The sequence below is a fragment of the Daphnia pulicaria genome, chromosome 7 (assembly GCF_021234035.1).
Source record: "Daphnia pulicaria isolate SC F1-1A chromosome 7, SC_F0-13Bv2, whole genome shotgun sequence".
In the NCBI taxonomy this organism is placed as follows: Eukaryota; Metazoa; Arthropoda; class Branchiopoda; order Diplostraca; family Daphniidae; genus Daphnia; species Daphnia pulicaria.
Window position 1 is genome coordinate 13,056,758 of NC_060919.1, and position 18,203 is coordinate 13,074,960.

Genomic DNA, 18,203 nt, shown 5'->3' on the forward strand with positions numbered 1-18,203 from the left:
ATCCGCTTGGCGAAAGGCAACCTTTTAAGGGCGAACATTTTTAATTTCGAAAAAAGTGTTTCTCTGTTTGCAGCCATCGATTCCTCCATCGGAGAAGCAAATAACCAACACGCCAAAAGGCAATTTTTTTCCATCTCCTTTACGACGGGTTGATGGTGGCGTCACGGATATAACAATAACAAAGTAAAGAGCCCAGCCAGCCAGCCAGAAAAAATGTGATTAAATTTAAATAGGAAAAATGCAAATTGAGCAGAGAAAAAGAGAGTTATTAGAGGTCGAAACGACAGAAGCAGCAGCTCATCATTTTCTTAACTTCTTTTTTTTTTTTTTTTTATCTTTCTGCCGTGAATTTCGACACACAAGTTGCGTAATATGGGGGTCAAGGCTCTTAACTCTCCTCCTCCGTACCCGTACGTGCACGTATACCTATAAATATATGTTTATGCACCCCGACTGTACCGCACTGCCTATAAATTGACGTTATTGTCGTTTGCTTACACGACATTTCGTTCACTTCGTGACGCGTAAAGATTTTCCAGACGAATACGTTTGTAGAAATTTCAAATCGAAAGAAATTTTTCCTTTTTTGGATGTTTTTTTTTTCAGGGGTGGAGAGTTGACGGGTATCATTTGTTTAAAAAAAGACGGGCCGATTTGAATTTTTAGCGCTTCTGCCCGTTTGGAAACGTTTTGGGCTTGTAACGCACAAAAAGGAACAAAATAGTCGAACCATTTGTTCATTTCCAACTTGCCAGCCAAAAGAAAATAGGAGGACGATAGTTATACGAGAGAGAGAGAGAATTTCCGTGTCAAGGTTTCGTGTTATTATGAACGATACCCGCCGAAACAAGTCAAAGAAGAAGATACCAGCGATGATGGCCGTTTCTGTCGGTGCTTTGTCCGATGGGGAAATATTCGCCCACCAAACGATTGCGCCCATTCGATCTCCAAGATTCCCGCTGTAATGGGCCAACATTTTCGGTCGATTGGCCAAGAAATGTCTTAAAAAATGAAATAAAAAATATAAAAATAAGTTGTGACTTGTTGTTGTCTTTCGGGAGTGCAAAAAGGTCAAACGAGGGAAAGTTGCGGCGGTTCTTCAAGGTGGGGGAGAGAGAAATAAGGCGACGATTCACCTGTCATTGTGTGCGAGCGCCAACTGGAAACTGTCGGCGGGATGATCAGAGGGGCCGCCGTGATTTCACGCACCGGCATTTTTCCCCGATCCTTTTTTTGTTTTTCTTCGTTTTTTTTTTTAAAGGGGGGGAGATGCATTTTTCTGGTGCGTTATGGGTATGGCCGTTTCGTGACTGTCGATTCCATTTCGGTTGTTGGCTGAATTTCAGCAATGACGCGTGACAGCATTTGCAGATTGAAATTTGTCTCCTTTCCGTCACCACCAAATTGAGAAAAGAATTGTACGAATGGATTGAGAAAGCGTGTAATTTAAGTCGCTTTTCATTTCAGTCGTTTTTTTTTTGTTTCGTTTTGTTTTTGCGTCCGTTTAGGCGTTGACGAATTTCAGTCCCGAACGGCGTCGAAAGAGAAAACTTTTTCTCATTTGCTTTTGAGGGGGGGGTTTTGGGCCATTTTCCGTCCAACAAAACAGACCGTGAACTGCTCCTGCTCGTATCTGAACCAACAACAAAAAACTGTTCATATAAACAAAAAGAAAAACATTTCAAAGGGGGGAAAGTGGTGTGGGGTAGGAGAGAGAACTTTACGCTCTCCCGAACGTGTCGATTCCTTTTTTTAAATTCGATATTGCGTCACTGAGCCATTAAAACCACATGTCGAACTGAAAGGGAAACAAAAAGTTCACTCGAGTTTTTTGCTCCAATTTGTACCTCGCGCATAATAAGCGAGTGAGACAAGATGCCAATCGGTTCTGTTTGCCCAATCGAACGTTTACGCAACGCCAACCGATAATTACCCTTTGACAGCAGCAGCATCTTTTGCTCTTAACGTGTGGGGCCATGACTCACGAACAGCGCCCAGAACAATCGTGACGGATGGGAACGATGAATCACGAACACATTTTTCTGGGTTTTTTTCATTTTTGTTTAGAAAAGATGTCGGAAGATTCTTGGCTTTAATTGACGCACTTGTGACGTGAATTGAAGCGAATTTCTGTGCGCGATTACTTCATGGTTAAGTTTCTCTCCCCGCAGGATATTATAATTCCGTCTAAAAAAGAAAGACAAAAATTTCAATTTGATGCTGCCGATGTGTGACTCCGTTTCTCTCTCTTTTCCTACAAGGAACGCCTCTAGTATCTCTCTAACCCATATGTTGCTGCTATTGAGGTTGTTGGTCTACTTTCGCATTCATCCATTGGTGGCCAGCGTCGGGACAATGAGATCGATCTACTTCATCCATGATGGATGGAGCAGGGCGGATGAATAGACGGATAGGAGAGAGCAGAGCGCAATATATTGGCGGGTGTTGCCTTAGTGACGCGTGTCGCAATCGCCGAATTGATTTCGCACTCGTTGACGTTTTTTGTTTAGTTTGGCCTCGACTTCTATTTTTTGCGCTTCCACTTGATTAGTTAATGGCCACCGGTCTGCATCAACGCTAATTGATTTTCTTTAAAAACAGATAAACAATCTCCTCGGGGGGTGGTGGTGGTGGCGACTTTCACCCCCGTTGTCTTATTCACGAGGTTTAGAAAAGGAATAAAAGATGAGACTGTGGCGTGTCTCTGATTTTATTCCGAAAGTCTATGGCGATTGTAAAACTCGTCTGTTTACCGTTGTGACACAAATCACCTGAAGAAGAAAAAATAAACAGAAACAGAAGTCGAAGAAGAAGGTGAAAAAAAGGGGCTGGCAGAATATCAATAGAAAATTGGGGGGGAGAAAAAAACATTTCAACGTGTAATGTAATACCCCTCGAAAAGGGAATGAATCATTGCGTGTGTTGTTGTTGTTGTTGGTGTATCTACCTGCCAAATAAAATGAGGAATGAAAGGAAGAACGAAAAAGGAAGTAAAAAAAAAGGGGGAATATTTCGTACAAGCCCTGCGGCTATTCTACCTGTGGCGAATGGAAGGAGAAGGAGAAAGAGAAAAGAAGGTTGCTGTTGTTGTTGTAGTAGTCGTAGTACAGGAATATCATAAAGTGGTGGCACGTCTGGTTGGGCAGGCCAGTCAGAGTGCCGGTTGCGTTCAGAACAGACACGCCACTGAGGAAACGAGTTTTGGAAGAAAAAAAGATCGACATTTTCTCTTTTTTCAAAATTTCCCGAGTAAATTAGAATACCTTTCGCCTTTCTTGACGTGAGAGTTAACACATTTTTGAGGGGGTTTTCGATCCAGCTGTTCCTCATTTGCCTTTCTTTTTTTACAGTTTCAGTGGATTTTAACGGTGTGGACTTGTGGAAAATATCGGAACTTTGCCAGTGTAGTGAACTGGACAACTGCCACACCACAAAAAGGTAAGCCCAAAACAACCAAATTCGCCCAGTCTGGAAATTGAGAAACGATCATGATGCCATCATGGGTTTTTACTTGGGTTTTTACTGTATACACTGTACAGCTGTTAGCTATAGGTTATATGGTTCCTGCTTTGCATGGAAGAACTCCAACCATAACGGTGTGGCTGCAATATAATGTCATTCTAACGGATTTCTGATGGCAGCCGGTTTTCTCTAAACTCTTGTCAACCAGTTTTTTCGAGATATTTTCCAATTTGCTTTTTTTATTTTTATTTTTTTCGTTTTTTGGCCATTTCCTCTCACAAAATGTTTGTGTTGTGGCTTCTTCGATGAAACAAATAACTCCATCCGGGTATTGAACCAAGCCTCATTCGGGTCACCTTTTGCGGATGTTGTGTAATAATAATAACGGGCCCATCGTCAACACAAACAACGAACTACTAACACAAAGTTGTTCGTTGATTATTTTATTAGTTTTCTTTTTTTTTTCTTTTTTACAGTAGTGTCGTATAAAATAACGACAAGCGCTTAACAGTTAGTTATCCAGGCCACCCGAAATAAAAAAAAAATTTCCATTTTTTAGAATATTTCAGGATATTTTTTTTTTTTTGTGCGACCCAATTCGCTCGTCGATAATCAATGAATGCCACTATTTTCATTTGCGGAGATTTTTGAATTCCGTAGAATGCGAGTTAGCCTTGAAATGTGACAGCGATAAGGTTATTAGAATTTTATCGATTCGGGAAAACGAAAGAAACAGGTGTTGTTATTTTTCGAAGGGGCAACTTCCTCGAATTTCTATTTTAATTCCCCGCTTGATTACATTCGCCTTCAAACAGAAAATGAAATCAAATAACTTGTCTACGATACCTGGAAGAAACCCAATCGACAGGAGTAAACCCTCAAGGCCAAATTTTCCCTTTCCGGCGTGACTTGAGAAAGAATTTTCATTTTCCCCCTCAGTTTCGCCATCTTTGATTAGTACGTTGTTGCGCTTTTTTTGATGACTCACGCGTGCCGAGAGATACAAGTGGCTGCTGAGCTGAGCTCCCGCTTGATGATATGCCGGGTAGTAGCGGCAGCAGCTGCCATAATTGTACCTGCATGATGACGAAACACACTCAAAAGTGGTTCATTTCGACCCAATTTGTGTGCCAATGGAAAAATTAGACAAACCCATTTCACTCGGTTTTTGCATTGATTTTTCTTGCGGCGGGCGGGGGAACAACGTTTCTCAATCATTCAAAAAGGTCACAACCGCCACTCGGTTTGCCAAGAGTTTGGCTTCTGTCACCTTGACAACGACGCTGGAAAGTAAACAGAAACCCGCAACCCACAATTTTTTGTCCAGAGGATCACGCGCGAAAGATCTCGGAATGAAAATGATCTATAATCCAGCACAGCAGACGTTGGAGGCAGTGCTCTATTGTTCTCCATGTCGTAAATCTGTCGAGCTGTGACTCTCTCGGTCGGGAGTGGTATATAATATAATCATTGTTACTACTTGCATCCACTTTATACGTAATAATGAGAAATTCATAGTCATTTGGAAATTTCTCTTCCGCTCGATTTTTTTTTTCTTTCTTCGTTATTTAGCACAAAAGTTGTTTTCCGCCGCGCCATTGTGTTTTTTGTTCTCTCGTGATTGCACACACTACTACACTTCTCGGCCAAGTTTCAAGTGTATGTATAAAAAAGGAGTTTTCCATCTCGTTTACATCTGCACCGTCACGACCGACTTTATATCTCGGCAATCTCCTCATTTTTTAACGATTTTTTGGCGATCACGATCTCTTCACTTTCTCAGTCGTTTCCCCCCTCCTAGTTGGGCGTGTGTTGTCTAAAGAATGTACCTATATTCTACCACCACCAGATGTCTTCCCTCAGCAAAGGCGATCTTGTTTACTGATTCGATTCGCTGATTTCGAAAATGGGAAGCACCACGAACTTGTTGCGTGTGTCCTTGAGTAGCGTAGACTTCCCCCAAAAGTTTCTTCTTGTTAGTCTTTTTGGAGACGATCGTGTATTTTATCACGTCATTTGATTCCTCTGCAGCTGTTGCGGCTGCAAAGCACGTGCATCAGCGTACGAAACTTCATGCGGTGTTCGTTGCGGTTGTTCAGCTATATAAATTTCACTTGGCATTTTGATTAGATTCTACGGCGACAACAACATGAAGAGGCGCATGCTTCAAGTGGTTTTCCTCTTGACTCTTGTTGGTTCCATCCACAAGTCAAATGGCTACGGCAGAGGTGCACCTGACACTACCTGCTCCTCCATGATGCCCAGAGTAAGCGTAAAACATATTAATGAAGAGATTGTGTATCTTTAGTCTGTTTGTTTTAATAATGATTCCATTCTTTGTTGTGTATTCCAGCACGGTCCTAATGCTCAGACATCTCCGTCTCCCTTCACCACCACCCCACTGAAGGTGAATACCCAATTTGGTCAATATTTAACTGCTGATGAATGATGGACTTTCTGTTTTGATGTCCATGTTTTACAGCCACACACACACACACACCAGCCATGTCTAATTCATAATTTATTCTTGTGAATATATTTGCAGACTAGTGTCGAACCTGGGGGGCAAATCACTGTGAGGCTGGCAGCTATAAATCCTGCAGACAATTTCAGGGGATTCCTCATTCATGCCACCAATCCTGCTTCTCCATCCATTGTGGCACTAGGCAGTTTTATCAATCCACCGCCAAACACAAAAACTCTCACCTGCTCTCCTGGACTGCAGGTTTATTCTTTCTTTTCTTGAGTGTTTATGACTGGAGCTTAAAGTGTCTCTCCATAGAATTCCCTTACTCATGGAGATGGCAGAGGAAAGGCCACTTTGGACATCACCTGGCAGGCCCCAACAGATTTCCAAGGAGAAGTCCAGTTCAGGTCTGTGTTTTATGACCTCACATTATCATTAAAATAGCTTAAAAAAACCCCACCATTCTTTGTCTTTCTGCAATCGACAGGGCCACTTTTGTCAAGGATTACAATACATTTTGGACCCAAGTTCCCGCTGTAGCGTTGGTCCGTGTTGGCCGCTCTGGAGGCGTCACACCGGCCTATCAAGCTCCGACAACTTACAGCCGCGATCAGGCGTCTTACCCTTACGTTCCTCCTTCAACGACGACATCGGCGACCACGACGACTCGAATCGTCAGCACCTCTCCCAATCCCAGCACCACCCAGTGGAGTTTCGCTAAACAGGTTCTTGCATTTGCAGCCATCGCCCACCCGCATTTCTTTGTGACCCACTTAAACGAGTTTTGTTTATTTATTTTCTACGAACCATTAGACTCCAGCGCCGATGGCATCTGCCCAGCTTCCATCTGTTTACATGGGCTGCGGTGACGTGAAGGGATGTTTTGGCTTGGGAGGCACTTGCGTCCAGGAAGGTTCCTGCTCGGCCATGGTCACATACGCCGTCAAGGGCCAGCGCTACGAGTTTGAATTGTGGGCCACCAATACCCCACCCAACTCGTACGTGGCTGTCGCGTTCTCCAACGACAACCTAATGGGCGACGATAGCGTGTCTGAATGCACTTTGGTCAACGGCAGGGTCAACGCCTACATGTCGTACAACGAGGGCAAAAGCAACACACGACTCCGAGACGTACGAAAACAATTTTCTTTTTAATGAGTGGCGCAGTTTTTATGATTCTCGTTTACGTTTTACAGCCGACTAATGGACTGAAATTGATCGAGGGAAAGTACAGCGACGGTAATTTGTACTGCCGGTTCGAGCGCCAGGCGCAATTTGTCATTGGCGATAAACATTTCGACATGGCCAAAGATTATCTCCTGTTTTTGGCCCGTGGCCCGGCTTCAGACAACGGAATTTCGTACCACGACAGACAAAAAACGGTTTCCTCTAGGACTGTCCGACTGGCCGAAACGGGTGCAGTTGGCGCCAACAGAGGTAAACAATTTCAGCTTTTTTCTTATTATTTATATGTTTTCGAGTAATGATTTCGCCGTTTGTTACGCCACTCACGTCACAGGTACATTAGTGAAACTTCACGGAGCATTTATGGTGGCCGCGTGGATGTTTGCCGCTTCTTGTGGAATTTTATTTGCCAGATACTTTCGACTCACTTGGGTTGGCAAGCAATTCATGGGCAAGGATCTCTGGTTTGTGGTGAGTCTTTCATTCAATATATTGCAGCTGTCGCTGTAGAACAGTTTTAAGCAGTTTGTCTTTTGAATTCTAGTCCCATCGCATGTTGATGGTCATCACCTGGATCCTGACGGTCATCGCCTTCATCCTCATCTTTATTGAACTGGGAGGTTGGACTTCCTTACCAGTGACGACCAACCCTCACGCGGTCATCGGAGTTGTCACCACCGTGTTGGCCTTTATTCAGCCGTTCATGGCCTACTTCCGGCCACATCCTGGCACTCCTAAACGGTTCATTTTCAACTGGGCTCATTGGCTGGTTGGCAATTCGTCCCACATTCTCGGCAGTACGTATTTCCTTTATTCCTCTAATTATTTTTGAAATTTATTTTTATTTCTTGTCATTAAAAAAAAAATAGTCGTCTGCATCTTTTTGGCCGTCGATTTGGACAAGGCTGCCATTCCTTATTGGGTCAATTGGCTCCTCGTTTCTTATGTGGCCGTTCACGCAGCCACTCACCTCGTTTTATCGGTATGACACAAATTGTCTTTTGTTTTCTAAAACTTAATCGTTTCCAATCGTTTTCCCTTTTATTCCTTTCTTTGTCAGTTGGCCCAGTGTTGTTACCATGCCGATGGGAGCCGAAAACCAACTGCCGTTTTTGCTATGCGCGATCTGGCGCCTCACCAAAGCAACCAGAATCATTTTTACTCTACGCAACAGGACAAGAAAGAGGATGCCCATGTAAAGAAACATTCGAATATTTTCATAGCTATAATTTCAAATTAACAAATCAAATTCTGTAGGGTTCCACGTTCCGCCGGGTTATGCTGGCTTTTTACATCCTTCTGGTGGCCGGTTTCGCGGCTGCTGTGATTGCCACAATAGTCACCGGTCCTTGGGCCAAGCAATAAACATCACAACAAAAAGTGGAATTGCGATATGTGCGTCTGTTTTTAGGTAATCAATCGTTGGGTTAACATTTCAAGGAATTTTATTTTGTAAACTGTCGCGCACAAAACACTGAACTGGACGCAGCCGTCTATATATTTGTATCGTATATTGTAAAGTAATCTGTGAAAAACGAGTGCGATCTCCTCTTTTTAAATGTTTTTTGAAAAATGGAAAGGAAACAACAAAAAAATAACGACACAAACAACAAAATGGAACACACACAATTCTGTACTATTTTAATGAGCTACTTGTGTGTCTGTGTATAATTTTTATTGAATCTTTTATGTCACGGGAATTTTGGTCTTTTTATTATTTGGAAATCTCTTAACTTTCACGAACTACCACTTTACTTAAGTATTTCTGCCTTGATTATCTATTCCCCCTCTTTGTTCCTCGCTAAACATGTTCAGTGCTGTAGCTGCATTTTTTAGAACGTGAAGGTTAAACTAATTCTGTGACGTAAACAAGCCTTGGGATTTTGCAACACCTGTTGAATGTCCCATTTTTCATTTAATTTGGTTTGCAAAAATTTTCAAAGAGAAAATGCAAATAAATATACGTTGATTGGCCACAAGATGTCGATATAGTGCTTTGTTATTCTGTCATATGCTTATTGTAACTTGGCGAATGGCAACACAGCTTTTTTAGATCCAACATTTTCAAACGTCGAGGTTTATTGAACTATTGAAGAGTGAAGACCTTAAAAATATTTTGTCTGTTTATATTGAACTGGTTTACTTGAAACGGTTGTCTACTTTCGTATGTAGCATGGTAGCAATGTGAACGAGTGACTCGGCAAGTGATTGAAATTCTTAAGCGTACTAAAGTAGTTTTATTTGATCTCTAAAACATCAAGGATAAGACATGCCTGATCAATCCATTATTGAGACTGAAGAAATTCGACGTGGATTGTTTCGTATGGCTGTTGACGCTGCCGATTCCGCATACTCGGCTAATTTAGCTCCTATAACATTATATTTAGTTACCATTTAATTTTTGGTTTTTTACCATTTTTATTTTATGCTATTCAGACATTTTTAGTTTGCAAACTTACCGCCACTGGCACTCTGTCGCATTTTCAAACAAGGAATCGTTGAATCCAAACCATAATCTCGAACACCTCGAGCACATGCCGAGTTTTAAAATGGAAAAAAAGAGTTGATAATTATTTTCAATAAATTAACTTCACACTCATTGAATGGCATGCGCTAATAGTATATAAACTATGATTTAAGTTCAGTACGAATGTTAAAAAGAACAAACCTAGTTAGAGGTGAAAGAAAAAGAAGAAAAAAACAGCCCTGCGTGAATTATGATTCCCCTTGCTTGGCTGTTATAAAAGAGCCACGGCAACGCCAATATATAAGACTGCTAAATAGCTGTACCATAAGCTTAGAATTTCGAAATTGTTTACCTCAACAAAGATTTTGAAATGGCTTTATTATTCACAATCACTTATTGAATCATTTTCTTTATTGTTATGATGAAGTGTTTTATAAAAAAATCTTCGTCATGTACCAAAAATAAGCATTCAGCTGTAAACCCAAAGAGTGTTGATGTTGAACCGGAAATTTGTCAAGACAGCGGCTCACTGTGGATTCGAAAATGCTAACAACCACCAGCATTCCTGATGAGCAATTCAAAACAGAGAAGAATGACACATTCAAAAGAGACAATGAACGTTTGGCAAGTCAAGTTATCCAACTAAAACTTGAACTTTCAACGTTGAGCTCAGACCATGGCGAGGTACGTGACGAGCTAATTTCTACCAGGTGTGAACTGTATGCCAAAAATCGAGACATCACCAAACTTCGGAAACACATCTTGGACCTGAAGAACAACCCGACAGCACTGAATTTCGAAGGCGTTGATCATTTTTATCCTGCGAACACAAATTCCGCACTAGCACAGAACAACCTGAGAGTGCCGGAACAGGAGAAAACGTCGACTCAGACCGTGAATAATCTACTTCCTACGACGGTCGTTGATAACAGGATTGAGGAACTAGAAGACCAATACAAAAATGCTTGCGCTCAGAATAGCTACATCTATGCAACGACAGATGAGAGGGCTGCACGCTGCCCGTACTGTTCTTCAAAGCGCAAAAGCAATGCTAGTCACTCAGCGACAGCAAAGCAAAAGAACTCGCGAGGAAGAAAAAGCCTCGCCAGAGAAAAAAATCAAAGAGTTAGAAAGCGACCACCAGGAAAACGTGGGAAGGATTCGACAATATTACCAGACTTTGCTTAACAACCGAAACTGCAAAAATAATGAACTGGAACAGACTATCTCAGAGTTGAACTCTACAATTGATGAATGCGAAGAAAACCACCGCACAGAGATGGAAGAAATGAATAGGCCTACGAGGTATTCAATAATAATAGATGAACGAAACGAACACTGGTGCAGCTGGAGTCTAGGGTTGCCGAGTTGACCCAGAAAAACTGCGAATTGAATGACACTGTTTTTGGATGAACTGGAGCTCGACTCTTACGCGTTATCGGATTATACTACAAGATTCTGAACGTGAAAAGGGAAGCCACCGAAGAAAAATCATAATGGCCTACCGAATAAAGATACGACGCGCCCATCCGGACAAAGTTAATCAGATACATGAAACAGATGAAGATGAAAAAGTCTTGATTAAGGCGAACCGGCTAAGCCAAGCCCTAAATCGTGCGAAAGACATCTTTTTAAAGAACCGAGACTCAAATATCAATACGACAGCTGGTTAGACATGATGGGAATAAAAAAAACCGAGAAGAAAATATGGGACTATAAAGCGTATGAAGAACGGAAACGTAACAAGAACTGACCTGATGGATGACGCTCCCTCGTAACAATCTGGAAGGGAATGGTAGGTGAACCTTTCAATCGAGTTGGTGTCGCTGGCATACAGTACCTACACAAAGTTTGGAAACACGGCGAGTATTTCCGCGCTTCTAGCACGGCGGCTTACGGGCCAAGGTGTCTCCTTTTTTTACGCGATAACTCACGTTTGAGTTATCGCAAAGCAAATTTAAAAAAATCATCTTGGTGAGGAAAGAATTTCCTTTCACCATGATTTTTTGCAGATTTTAGTGAATTGAAGTTTATCCCCTACGTGCTAGATATAAAGTTTGGAAACATCGGCGCGCTCGCCATATGTTTCCATGCTAAAGTGTATGTTACTTAAAAAATTCTAAAAAATTCAAATTTGTCAATTATTACTTGAAACTTGCACAAACGGTAGACGACATGGTCGTCTACATTTGAACAAAGTTTCAAATTTTTCTAATGAAACGCTGATTTTTGCCGATTTTTTTATAAATGTTGATTTTTTCTTCTCACGTCGCGTGGTGCGTATCCTGCCCCGAGGGAAGAATAGAAGAGGGAAAACCGTCGAACCCCTTTGTTCTCTCCTTTTTCTCTGGCATTTTTTCTTTAAAAAATCGGCAAAAATCAGCGTTTCATTAAAAAAAGCCGTGTTTCCAAACTTTGTGTAGGTACTGTACGTGGGGACTTTTGAATACTTTGAACAGTACGGGATGAGTTGTATAGGAAAGCACGAAAGTGTCTTACACTACAGCTCCCCTGCAGTCAGAGAAGTAGGTTGTCCTCACCTATTTGCCGGTGTAACATTTGAATACCTTGACAGGGGGTTTCATTACCGTTAAATGAGTCCACCATTTCTTTAGGTGCGTTACGATGGAGACTGCCGAGCAATTTTCGCATTTATTTCGATGATTTTTTTTGTGTTTTTTGTTTATTATTATTTTTTAAAATCGAAGTTAACTTCTAACGAAAATAACATGCACTTTCTCTTGGATTTGTATTGCTGCTGTTGGCGCAATTAAACTTTCTTTTGTAAAAACAAACTTCTTTTGTCAATTAAACGAGGTGATGTTCCCTCTCAAGCGTAATGGCTCTTTCTTCATTGTGTGAATGCTCATCATGTCGATCACAGTATACTGTAGTTTGCAGGTAATTGCACAACAATAAAAATCCAATGGAGTCTGGGGGGAAACTTTTTTTTTCTGCCAAAATTCCGAACTTTGAAAACAAAATTCTCAAGGGAAGTATTGCCATACCCGTAAAGTCCCATTTATGATAGATTTCTTTCCGTTCTGCTTCATCGGAATCCAACGAATAGTTCGCCTTTTCAAAACTCGTTCCTTTTGTACCGCACCCGACTTCCAATTTAATTTATTAGGATACGAGTAACCTGAGCCCCGTTCAAATCCAACTTTTGTCTAGCGTAAATTCGGACTCTTTTGCTATTCGCTTTTCTGTAGCTTAATCATCTGCCCGTAATAGATTTTTTCGTGGGAAATCTGCCCAGTACCTTCCTTGAAGATTTCGTCATCACGGCGATGCTATAGACATCTGGCGGTGATGCTGGTTGTTGCGTCATCAAAGATTGCGTCATCACGGCAACGACATCTGGTGGTGATGGGCATGTTTGGGCATGTTCCATAAAAGCTTTTGGGGGAGGAGCCTGTGTTGACACAGACACAGGCTCCTCCCCCAAAATGTCCGTGACAGACACAGGCTCCTCCCACAAAAGCTTGCTGTTTTATTATATATGGACGAGTAACCTGAGCCCCGTTCAAATCCGGGGAACTTTTGTCTAGCGTAAATTCGAACTCTTTTGTTATTCGCTTTTCTGTAGCTTAATCATCTGCCCGTAATAGATTTAAGCATGGGAAATCTGCCCAGTACTTTACTTTAAGATTATCACGGCGATGCTATAGACATCTGGTGGTGATGCTGCATCATCAAAGATTGCGTCATCACGGCGACGACATCTGGTGGTGATGGGCATGTTCCATTTTGGGGGAGGAGCCTGTGTTGACACAGACACAGGCTCCTCCCCCAAAATGTCCGTGACAGACACAGGCTCCTCCCCCAAAAGCTTGTTCTTTTATTATATATGGATTCGCAATCGGGGAAATGAATGTGCTAATTGCGCTTTTCCAACTAAAAAAAAATATTTGTCTTTTCAAATCAAGAAACACAAGAAGAGATAAATATTATATATTTTCGTCATATTATTTAAAAAAATCCGCTTAAAGTCCAAATCCAAACTCCAAAGGCGATATTTTTGAAAAAGTATCTTTCGCCGACTACTAGATGGCTCCCGTGGGGTTGGGCGAGGCCTAAATATAGAAAACACAATCGGCTTACTTTTAACAAGCGATTCGCCACTCAAAGAGGCCGTTTTGGGGGATTTTGATTTAGCGGAAATCGTCGCTGGGGGTTCTAAAAATAAACAAATAGATGGGTTTTGTGCAAAATGTTTCGCTAAGTCGATTGCTAAAAACCGCAATCACCTAGCTTTTGTAGTTTGGGAGATATTTAAAAAAAAACTGAGAGGGGATAGCCGAAATTTGGAATTTTTTTCGTTTTTTGTGCAGCAGTTTTCTCGTCAAATGCTGCACCTAGAAATATTCTAATTGTTTCAAAATGATAGGATAGCCAACCTCTTCAAACTATTTTCATGTTTTTTCGATGCTCGGCTCACAAGCCGAGATATTAACGATTGAAATTTTGGAAAAAATTCCTAAAAATTTCTTCGTTTTTCGGCCATGCCGGGCTTCATCCTTTAAGCCACCTAGCGCTCGCGAAAGCAAAATTTCCCCCTCTTTGCCTTTAGGGTCTGTTGAAGTGACCACCCCCTCTCGATAGGTGTAGGCTGACGTTATGAGGGAGACCATCTGGCGGTGATGCTGGTTGTTGCGTCATCAAAGATTGCGTCATCACGGCGACGACATCTGGTGTTGGGCATGTTTGGGCATGTTCCATTTTGGGGGAGGAGCCTGTGTTGACACAGACACAGGCTCCTCCCCCAAAAGCTTATCCATATATAATAAAACAACAAGCTTTTGTGGGAGGGGCTTATTCATGTCACGGACATTTTTGGGGGAGGAGCCTGTGTCTGTGTCAACAATGTGTCAACACAGGCTCCTCCCCAAAAATGGAACATGCCCAAACATGCCCGAACAAATCACCACCAGATGTCGTCGCCGTGATGACGTAATCTTTGATGGCCCAACAATTAGCATCACCACCAGATGTCTATAGCATCTCCGTGATGACGAAATCTTCAAGTACTGGGCAGATTTCCCACGATAAAATCTATTACGGGCAGATCGTGCTACAGCTAGGAAAGCGAATAGCAAGAGTCCGACTTTACGCTAGACAAAAGTTCCCCGGATTTGAACGGGGCTCAGGTTACTCGTTCTTTTATAATATATAGACGAGTAACCTGAGCCCCGTTCAAATCCGGGGAACTTTGGTCTAGCGTAAAGTCGGACTGTTTTGCTATTCGCTTTTCTGTAGCTTAATTATCTGCCCGTAATAGATTTTATCGTGGGAAATCTGCCCAGTGATTACCTTACTTGAAGATTTCGCCATCACAACGATGCTATAGACATCTGGTGGTGATGCTGGTTGTTGCGTCATGGTTGCGACATCAAAGATTGTGTCATCACGGCGACGCTATAGACATCTGGTGGTGATTGGTTTGGGCATGTTTGGGCATGTTTTGACATGAATAAGCTCCTCCCCCAAATGTCCGTGACATGAATAAGCTCCTCCCATAAATGTCCGTGACATGAATAAGCTCCTCCCCCAAAAATGTCCGTGACATGAATAAGCTCCTCCCACAAAAGCTTGTTCTTTTATTATATATGGATTGCGTGAAATTTTCTTTTTCGAGCGATACAATTAAATTGAACGAGTTGAAATTGAGATAAAGTTCACACAAATCTGAAATATTTCTCGTTTGGCTCGTTGCAAACGCAGTGATCCGAGTAGGAGTCTATATATTGGAGTGTCCTAATCCCTTCAGTTATGAATTTTCAGAAGTTTTTCTACACTTTCTCAAAAAAACTATTCCCCTGATTTTCACCTGAAGTTCATTGATACGTCGAAGTAGTCTCGTTCTTGAAAATGAGTTTTTCGAAGAAGTTGAAGAGTTGGTTTCGTACGAAGAAGAGGAGCGTAATTGTCAAGGAAAAGTCGACATGCGTCCTCTTAAGTTTGATTTACTTTGAAGAAACACCGATATGTACCAAATTGTCCGATAGTTACTTGTGGTCGTCAAAATGCGCTGACACAAGTTTGGACTTTGAATGAAAATATCTCTACTCCAGTCGACAACGAGAAGCTCTTGGAAGTCATTCAACAATCTGCTAAGCCTTCTCTCCCCCAGCAGAAAGAGGACGCTCTTCTTCCCGTTACCATCCCGGAAGCGTCAACTTTGGTCCCCGTGGCGTTGGAAGATGACAAGTAAGCGGCAGACTATACTTATTCCCCAACGTTTGTCGACGCAGAAGTCCAAACGGATCAAGTAGAGGCTCAGGAAACGACAGTCGTCGAAGTCGACACTAAAACTTCACCGGCAACTTTCGAAGATTTTCTACTACATCCGGATCCGGTAGTTGCGCCGTTTCAGCACTCTGACTCCCAGATTCGTCCCGTTGATAATGAAGATCCGACGCAGCCAATCGTACACCGATCTTTACCCGAACCTGTGGCTCCCGATCACACGATTGAAGAATCTTACAAGGATATGTATGACAAATCTTGCATACAGTTTGCAGCGATGCACCGACGGGTGCGAGGACTTATCTCTTCCCGTGCCGTTTTACAACGCGAAAACGTAAGACTCGTCAACCAACTCGAGATAAAGAGCAGAGAACTCGAAGAAAAAGATGCTTTTTCCGAGAAGAATTTGAAAGATTTGGAAAGCGAACACAGCGCCAACCTGGAGAAAATGAGAGGTTTTCACAACACCTTGCTCGAGAACCGTAACATAAAAATCGCTAAACTTGAGCAAACCATTTCAGATTTAAAGCTGAAAATGGATGAATTCGAAGATGACAGCCGGACAGAAATCCAAGAAACGAGGAAAAAGTATTCAATCCTTATCCGGAAGCATAATGAATACTTACTGCAACTGGAATCCCGCATTTAGGAGTTAACGAAGCATAACACCGAGTTAAATCTTACTATTGACAAACTGGAACTCGCCTCCTTCTCATTGCCCAATTACTACAAACTTCTGGGTGTGGAACGCGAGAAGGCCTCCAAATAAAAGGTCCAAAGTTGCTTCCGCATGAAGATGCGTCCCATACACCCGGACAAGATGAAACCTGACGTGGAAGAGAAAGCCTGCGCTAAAGCAAAAGCATTAGGTGAAGCCCTTCATAGAGGAAGACTGATTCTATCGGATCCGAATCTCAAAGAACATTACGACGAATGGATCAATATGGTTGATATAAAAAACGCTGAAGATAGGATTCGAGAGTATGAGCCTATGAGGCCAATGAGGCTCGCTATGAGGAGAGAAATTGGAACAAGTACTGACCTGTTCAGCTGATGGATTCGCGCTCCCTGAGTTGGATTTTTTTTTATCGAAGTAACTTATGATTGAAGCTGAATGTCAGTCTTGCGATTGGTATTTGTTGATTTGTGATGACGCTCCCTCCTCGTAAAAATCCGGAAGGGAGTGGGGGTTGAACCTGTCAATGGAGTTGGTGTCGCTGGCATGTGCGTGGGGACTTCTGAATACTTTGTACTTGCACGGGATGAGTTGCATTGGAAAGCACGGAAGTGTTTTATACATTATAGTTCCCCCGCAGCAGTCGGAGTGGTAGGTTGTCCTCATCTACATGAAGTAGTGTACATTTGACTACCTTGATAGGGGGTTTGATTACCCTTAAATGAATCCACCATTTCTTTAGCGGTGCGTTGCAATGGAGACAGCTGAGCAAGTTGACCATTATCGATTGTGAGGCTGGTTCAGTTTCAATCATTTGCGCTTTGGTTTTTTAAATTTTTTTTCTTTCTATTTTCTCAATAAATCGGGTTTTGTCCCATATATAATCTCAATTATTTCTACAATGTTGTTTTACCTTTTTTTATTCTCCATCATAAACGATACTTTTAAATTCGATGGCATATGTATATGCTATTTATTGAACGTCATATGCCATTTTAATTTTTATGAAACAAAAATTACAAACATCTCTTCAGGTACCGTACATTGCTAAAACGCAGGTAGCTAAATAACAATAAATGAACTATTGTAGACGAAGCTGACCCCCACTTTAAATCTATGGATTTGCGGGTAAAGTGCTAATTACAAAATTTTCAAAAAAATCAAGGTGAAAGCCTATTGTTCCCTCTAGAAGAAGTTTTTCTTTGCGATAACTCAAACGTGAGTTATCGCGAAAGAAAGGGGAACACTTTGACCCGTAAGCCGCCGTGTTAAAAGCGCGGAAACACTGGTCGTGTTTCCAAACTTAGTGTGGGTACTGTATAACTCTGTTATAGGGCTCTTTCGGATCTTTTTTTGCCGTTTTATCCGGCAACGCAGTATGGCGCCGTTCCTTTTTAGCTTGAGAACGGGGAGAAGAGGGAGAATGGGACGAATGGGAGGGAGGAGGGAGTACGAAAACTTTGTCCACTTGTCCTCTTCAGTAAACGTCTGCAAATTAGTGGAACGTAGTTTCAAATTTTTGGTTACGTTTCGGCTGTGACGTTTGTGCGAAAAGATACGAAACTTAACTCGTCGGTGATGAACCTTATCGAGCCGAATTGTTTTTTTTGTCCTTTCAAACGGCAACGTTGGGATATAGACGACTAAACTGTATGGCCTACCTTCCACTTGTCTTCGACCGATGAAATGTTGTATTA

At 42.0% G+C, this 18,203-nt stretch overlaps 1 protein-coding gene across 3 annotated transcripts; it reads left to right on the top strand.

The window, feature by feature from the left end:
* Positions 1 to 3,032: 3,032 nt before the first annotated feature.
* Positions 3,033 to 9,093, top strand: LOC124351002 (putative ferric-chelate reductase 1 homolog). 3 transcript variants are annotated; one of them, XM_046801747.1, is made up of 14 exons: positions 3,033 to 3,249; positions 3,351 to 3,438; positions 5,593 to 5,728; positions 5,816 to 5,869; positions 6,008 to 6,187; positions 6,245 to 6,336; positions 6,417 to 6,654; positions 6,743 to 7,060; positions 7,126 to 7,366; positions 7,449 to 7,585; positions 7,659 to 7,911; positions 7,984 to 8,096; positions 8,175 to 8,309; positions 8,372 to 9,093. In XM_046801747.1, the coding sequence occupies exons 1-14, from the start codon at positions 3,048 to 3,050 to the stop codon at positions 8,477 to 8,479; spliced, it is 2,295 nt and encodes a 764-aa protein (XP_046657703.1). In that variant the 5' UTR covers positions 3,033 to 3,047; the 3' UTR covers positions 8,480 to 9,093. The 3 variants fall into 3 exon arrangements, with proteins under 3 accessions (XP_046657703.1, XP_046657704.1, XP_046657705.1); XM_046801748.1 differs by having other exon boundaries at positions 3,130 to 3,280; XM_046801749.1 differs by lacking the exons at positions 3,033 to 3,249; positions 3,351 to 3,438 and adding an exon at positions 5,287 to 5,523.
* The last annotated feature ends 9,110 nt before the right edge of the window (positions 9,094 to 18,203 follow it).